Source organism: Actinia tenebrosa, unplaced genomic scaffold (genome assembly GCF_029948245.1).
Source record: "Actinia tenebrosa isolate PJP-AT-01 unplaced genomic scaffold, QUT_ActTen_1.0 PGA_scaffold12__29_contigs__length_12842862, whole genome shotgun sequence".
Classification (NCBI taxonomy): Eukaryota; Metazoa; Cnidaria; class Anthozoa; order Actiniaria; family Actiniidae; genus Actinia; species Actinia tenebrosa.
The window spans coordinates 3,911,709-3,919,351 of NW_028292572.1; the positions used below are offsets into that span (position 1 = coordinate 3,911,709).

A 7,643-nucleotide genomic window follows, 5' to 3' on the forward strand; every position below is an offset into this window, starting at 1 on the left:
AAGCAAAAACCACTAGTCGTCTACCTTGTTCGCTTAAACGAGGAGTCTTCAATGGACTTTATCCGGATGTTACCTAGAAACTGGAGCGACAAGCCGCTGCAAACGTGCGAAGTCGATGGACAGCAAGTTCGCGTTTAGTTCGGCATTACGTTTCTCCTCGTTCTATGTGTTTCGTTGCGAGAAAGCTTGTTTCACTATTTCTTAGTAGTTCTCTTTGTGTTAATATGGAAATCCTGAGTAAATGACTTGAAAGTGCGGGGTTTACCGTTACCTACGACTCCAAGGTTGATGAGGACTGCTTTTATGCAGCGGCAGCGTATCAGTTGGGCTTAAATACCAAGAAGGTCAAAGAAGTTATATTCAGTAACTTAGAGAAGAACCGATTTGATGTAAGTATAATCAAAGCGATGTTTTATTCTTGATTTTGCGGTTCCATACCTAAATTATAAGGAAAGTAGAAATTCCAATAGAGTCAGCTCTTTAAAAAATCATGTCCACCAACTACATGGAATGATGAGTAATCGCCGGTTTAGGAGATTCCAACACGTGTCTCCATCTTCATCTTCATCTTCATCACCAGTCTCAAACCTTATATTCAGTTTTATTGGAACCAAATTTTAATTTTATGTCCTAATGTATACGAGAGATCTAGTATCTTTTCGTATTGGGTGCGACTGGAAAGAGCCTAGCTATGCAATAGATTGAAATATTTTACTCTGCATGGCTCACGGTGTGTGGACACTACAAATTTTTTTATGAATTTCGAATCATTCTCAACACACTTCTAATTCGATCGCTTTTCACATAGTCTATTTTTGCTTCTGATTGTTGGTGTATAGTTTATGGAAATATCTGATAAGATGCTCCTCTCGTTTTCTATTAGTCACACCAAAACTCAAAATATTTGCTTTTAACTACCAATGACAAACAGGGAATACTAATTCGTTTCTTTATGTTATATAGAGCTCTAAAGTTGGTCGAGTATGACTATATTCTAATAGACGATAGGCCATTCATAGACGGGTATACTTCTAAACAGATCTGTTTGGACGTCTTCGGTCGGTCTTTTGTTTTGGTTAAAGTGGCAAAAGCTCTTGATAAGCAGCAGTCCAAAACAGCGTCAAGTGTTTACTTGAACAAATTGAGAGTTGTCAACACCTTTTTGATTAAAGACCTTGTGTCCGAATTGCGTGACGTTGAACAACATATTAGTGAACTAAATACTTGAAATATACGTTGATTTCAATCCTGCGCATTCTCTATTTAAAGTCAAATAGTCCTTTGTGATACCAAGGCATTGAAAAGCACCCTAAAAGTCGTGCTTTAGTTTCTGCCCATATTTAAAGGCCAAATAGACACAGACTACCTTGCACAACCCACAATTGCACCGAATTTATAGGAACAAATCCACACAATCTCGATTTGGAAGTATAGTGAAGAAATGATAAATTTGGGGAAAAAATTGGAACCCACGACTTCGTACCCACGACCCACGACTTCGTACCCACGACCCACGACTTCATACCCACGACCCACGACTTCGTACCCACGACCCACGACCCACGACCATTAGGCAAACTCATTTCCACAAGTTGTCGGTGCTCTTGATGGATCGCATATCCCAATAGCCACTCCAAGGGAAAACCCAAACGCGTATTACAACAGAAAGCAATTTCACAGTATTATTCTGTAAGGAGTTGCCGTTAGCAATAAGAAAGTCTTACATGTCAGCACTGGGTATGCGGGAAGCATCCATGATACAAGAGTCTTAAGAATGAGCTCCCTCTACACTGCAGTTGAACATAATTCCATTTTAAACACCCCCTCGAACAGAATTGCAGGTAGAGAAGTAAAGCCTCTATTAGTTGCCGATCCAGCCTACAAACTGACTACGTGGTGCATGAAGCCATACACAGAGGCAAGAGGGATCACGGCGAGACAAACAGCTTTTAATAGATCACTTAGTAGTGCCAGGGTTGTGATTGAGCAAGCTTTTGGTCTTTTAAAAGGGAGATGGAGATGCCTTCTAGACAATCTTAACGAATCTGAGGAGAAGGCTGCTTACACCATCACCGCCTGTTGCATTTTACATAACATATGTTTAGATGTAGATGATGACACGGAAGTTAACATTGTGAATGATGGAAATGGCAATCAAGCTAACCCACTCCCAGGCCATGTCATAAATAAAGATGGAGCAGGTCTAAGAAATCATATAAAAAATGCTTTATTTTGATACTGACTGTTTTCAAAACGGGTAAGTAATTTATATACAACAAGAGAACTCATGAATGTAAATTTATGAAAATTATTTTTGTTTGCATAAACTTCCATAGTATAAATCAAAAACATTTCAAATTATACTGCTAGTAGCATAAATCTTTGTTAATGAACAGTAACAAAATTATTAAAGTTCCAAGCACAGAATAATGAAATAACACAATCACTTCTTGCTGTCACCTTTGAAAATTTTGCCTATTTGGGTGATGGTGTCCATCATAAGTTTTTGGCTTCTAAGTTCTCGTTCGCCTTCAGCCTCTGAAAGGCGCTCAAAAAAGTCGTCATCTTTTTGTTGACTCTCCTGTAAATAACTAATCAACTCTGAAGAAGAGTCAGGAGAACTTGCCTTTCTCTTCCTTTCCCATTTTTTAGCTGGAGTTTTCCCCTTTGATGTGTTTTTTTTCTTGGCAGTGGTCTTTTCTTGACCTTGATCTTCATTGGCACTCTCTTCCTTTTCTGCTGCATCCATGTCTGTTATGATTTCAGAATCACCATCATCAAAGGACGTATTGGTTTCTGAAGAGGAGGCAGAGGACTCACCGAGGCCGGTTTCGATCACCAACTTTGGTGTAATGTTGGGTTTGCACCCCAGGACAACATCCATATCGTCATAATATTCGAACGTCTCCCTGTTGTTGCCACTTCGTTTATTATGGTCCTTTACTTTTTTGCATTCGTCTTCGAGTGATTTTATTCGGGATTTGCACTGGGGTCCAGTCCTGAAGCTGCTGAGACCTTGATCTTTTAATATTTTGTTTAATTTCCTCGAAATGTCATCCCAAACAACGCTGTTTCGCCTTTTGCTTACAGGAAAACTATCACGCCACAATTCAAGAAGAAATCTTGTCTCGGCGTCAGACCAGTTGGGGCTACGTAGGCGCTGACTGCTCGTTGTTGAGATATCGGTGGAAGCTGGTGGTCTAGCCGAATATTCGCTTGGAAACTCCAAGGTGAATGCTGTTCCAGACTGGTTTGGCAATGATGGTTGTCGGCCAGGAAAATTCAATGTTGCAGTTGCGCTGGTATGGTTTGGCAATAGTTGGCTACCAGGGAAATTCAATGCGGCATTTGCGCCGAGCTGGTTTGGTAATGCTTGGGTCCATTGTTGGTACATGGGGAATAAAACCGGTCCACGTGTAGATACTGGTTGTGTTTCACGCGGAGGTGGTATGACGAAGCGAGTTCTATAAATCAGAGTCAAATATGTATTAAAATCAACAGTCAGATGTAACAATTTAGGACATTTTTTTACGTACCTTGGAGTCGAAGGAGGAGTAAAATCATTGCTTCTATTGCCGTTGTCCATATTAAAAAAACAAGAGAAACGTACCCACAATAGCACAGAAATAGTCAGAATTGACCAAGAGACAGAGTCCACGTTCTTCTCTCTGGTGCTTTTCAAGTTAGTCTAGATAAACATTTTGACAGCAAATTGTCAAATGGTGAGCTCTGATTGGTCACGGCCGGCGGTATTCCAACTTAAGCCATCTTTTTAGGTCGCTTATCAAAGGTGTCATTTCCGGAGTTGAAGCAACTAAACTCGCCTTTTTTTTGCGTGTAAACAGTTGACTAATTAAACTAGCTTAAGTTAGTTCGGAGTCGTTTCCACTGGCGTTTCCGGTATTTTTTCGTTAAACTAGTTTAAAATGTCCTAGTGGAAATGCACCCAATAACAAACTGATATATACTCATAATATGAAAATAAACAGATATAATATGTAAATAATATTAAGACATATGCTACATATGAGCAGCCAGAATACCTCACTGATATAAGCTGCTATACTAAGTTTTATTTATCTCTGTTGGGTCATTTGATTTTAGATAATTTTAAAATGGATAATGTTTTAAAATTCTATAAGTCTTAATGTATTTTGAAGTCAATCTTGCTAAAATAGGTGGGTTTGGTAAATAAGAATATTTGATTTTCCAACCAATACTTTTTGACTGAGATTACTGAGGTTCTTAGAAAGTTTTTATCGCAGACCACGTCATCACTACTCAAAAATTATACAAACTATATAAAGCACTGATTCCTCTTTACGTGTATTTGATTTAAGCTTATATTTTTTGCAACTCATCTTTAAATTTGGCTCAGAAAATTTAGCTAAGTAAGCATATGTATATGAATAATGCTGGAACTTTAAGGCCTATAAATACACATACACTTGTATACCTAGACACATTTGACTTTATTAATGAAAGCTTTTACTATGTTTGATAAATAAGACGTACTTTACAGGCAGATCGAGAACATTCTAGAACATTAGCTACTGACTTGCGAGCTAACGCCATGCAGCCATAGGAATTAAAGTCTCTTCATTCCGATCACTTTCACATTCGCATGCAGCTCACCCTAGTTTATAGCTAGTCATCTCCTCCATTTTAGTGGTGTTATTACACTGACTATTGTAATGCGCTGTGAAATTCAAAGAAAACAAACCATCCGAAATACCATTCACAAAACATTATAACTTTCGCCATTTGGAAATATTTTGGCGCGCAAGGAACTGTGGTTGAGCTACGTGTTAATCCACCGTATCTCCGTTCATTCACGCTGTTAAATGCATGCGCGTTAAACCCCCGGTCTCACCACATTAATAGGGACCTTAAGCTGCAGGACGGCAACGACGACGACGACGGCAAACATACAATAGCACTAATTGCGCTATTCAATAGATACTCATTGGAATGTACGAAATACTGTGCATCATTGCCGTCTTATGCTGAAAGTAAGACGTGAAATGTCCTATTTTTACGTACTAAAGAGAACGGCTACGCCAAAAGCTTATCTTTGCTGATTTTCGTTATGAGTAAAGCGCTCCCAAAAGACGACATTTCACTCTAAAACGTGGATGTTTATTGAGTAAAATACTAGGTAAACACGAAATAATAATACAATAGAAGGTTGAAGCGCTTCAATTTCTTCTACGTTGCCGTCCTACAGCTTAAGGTCCCTCTAATTCCCCGCCCTGTCCCGTGGTCGGGGAAGGGGGCTTCAGTTGACTAGTGTATTACTCCGGCAGCTCAGCTGAGCAGCACGTCGAACCGAACCTTTTAACCAACATTTTCGTCCACGAACGTTGTTCTAATTGGGCATGTACATCTTATCATTTGGCAATTTGCAGAATGCCGACAAATGTGCATAAAACTGCTTTATAATTTGATTTAAAAACATATTACCTTTAATGGCTTTTGCAAGTCCATGTTCCTTTTTAAACTGCATTGATTTCGTGCGATGTAAACCGTACCCAAAATTTTGAGATTTCTCAAAAGGAAAGTTTTTAAAACTGAAACTATCTTATCAGGGGGAGCGGGTAAAATCTTACAGTAGGTCTTCAATGGTGTCTGTTTTACTGGCTTAATCCGACTGCTAGTTTCTTTAGAGAATAGTATGAAATTAATTGATCCATTACTATAAAGAATTGGATATTTATAGGTAAATACTAATCCTTTTGTTGAATAAATACACGGTAACAATATTTTTGCATTTATTTAATCATTGCTACAAACCTTTGAATGTAGACATTGAACGATTTGGAGTTTCCTTTGCCTTTTTGGAATGTACGCTCTGACACAATTTTGTCCAGCTCATTGTTTGAAATTGATGCAAATCTTGACGTTTTAATACTAGTCTGATCAAATGGCAACTCTATACTAAAAGTCGGAGATCGATGAGTATTTTCGCTAGTTGGGTCAATTTCAGTTATTTTTCTTAGATAAATTGTCAACAAAAAGATACAATTTTTTTTTTTCTTTTTTCGCCGAAGCAAAATATGCTGACGTGAGTGTGATACCAATGAGAAAATGGTCCATGCCTTTCAACCAGTCAGATTGAGCAGATCTACTTATCTATATTATAATACATATTTGCTTGACTTGGCTGTTTGTAATTGGCCTTTTTAGGCACGAGGGAGAGACTGAGCTTTTCTGATAAAGCATGTCAATATTAGTAAGTTGTAAACTGTCATAAGAGAGGGCATATCAAGGTTAAACAGTGTATATATCCTGCTAGTGGCTAGTGTTGTGTTGTGTTGTACGTGTTAATTTTATGTAATTAAAAGTGTTTGAATCTTTCAGGTCACTTGAGGGGAACAAAATTACAAATCTTCCGCCAGGAGTTCATTATCAACAAACAACTATTCTGTAACTATTGCATTATTGATTGTATTAATCCTTATCTCTTTTATTCATCCACAATCCATCGATCGCATTCGCCCATCCATATATCCGTTTTCCTGTTATCATAAACCTGATAATGGTCTATCACGAATCCAGCCCTCTTTTGTTATGAAAACTAAAACCGCGCGAAAAATAAATTATTTTAGTCTAATTTCCAATTTGTTTGCATGCATTGAAAATCAATTAGGCAGCTGACCCTCATGGTCTACGAGCGAATAGCTCATTCGGCGTCCGGTACCATTGTTTATTGAGTTGTAGGCCATTCAGGGCTACGGGTTTAATTATAAATATCCATCCATCCATCCATCCATCCATCCATCCACCCACCCACCCACCCACCAACCCACCCACCATCCATCCATCCATCCATCCATCCATCCATCCATCCATCCATCCATCCATCCATCCATCCATCCATCCATCCATCCATCCATCCATCCATCCTTCCGTCTCACAGTCATTATTTTTGTATATTTGACAAGATCCATTTTCTCTTAGAAAATTGAATGAAAACCGTCTAAAGGAGATCAAAGCTTTTGCGTTCACCTCAGTAAACTCTTGGAGTTTAAGACAATTGTAATTTGAATCACTTTGGAAATACGTACTTAACTATTATGTGTAAATACAGTATACAGTGAGGATTTACTTATCTCGTATCCCACAAGCTTATCTGCACGTCGAGGGGAGGGGGAAGGGGGTAATTCTTTTCTTGAGTGTGGCGAACTTGGACTATGGGATATTACGTATACCAGGGAGTATATCAAGGTATCATTTGGTTTTTGAAGATGTCTAAGGGATCTGTAAATAGATTAAAGTATATATCAAGGAAATGTTGTTTTTTGCAAAATAACTTATATGTGAACAGTGCAGTAGTATGGTTGCAGAATTTTTGTACGTGAAATTGAAATATCAATATGTAAATGAGATAAAGGAAATTCAAGGCTAATTCATTATACAAAAATGTTGTTGTGATAAGTACTGCTGTTTTTCATTTTTTAAATCAACCTTATAGCTAAAATATATGGCTTTGTAAACTTTTGGGTTATTTCACTTCAGAACACTTGTCGTAAATCACATTGCAAAATGTAACACATTCTGGAATTTACGTCATCTCATTTGCATATTGATATTTCAAATGTTTATGTATCTGAAAACAGAAGACCAGATATGAAAATATAGCA

The 7,643-nt window shown here is 38.0% G+C and overlaps 1 protein-coding gene across 1 annotated transcript; it reads right to left on the reverse strand.

Annotated features, from left to right (window-relative positions):
* Positions 1–2,443: 2,443 nt before the first annotated feature.
* On the reverse strand, positions 2,444–3,586 carry LOC148911996 (uncharacterized). Its single transcript, XM_089027916.1, has 2 exons — positions 3,537–3,586; positions 2,444–3,464 (listed from the first exon to the last, which is right to left on the reverse strand). The coding sequence occupies exons 1-2, from the start codon at positions 3,584–3,586 to the stop codon at positions 2,444–2,446; spliced, it is 1,071 nt and encodes a 356-aa protein (XP_088884042.1).
* Positions 3,587–7,643: the final 4,057 nt, after the last annotated feature.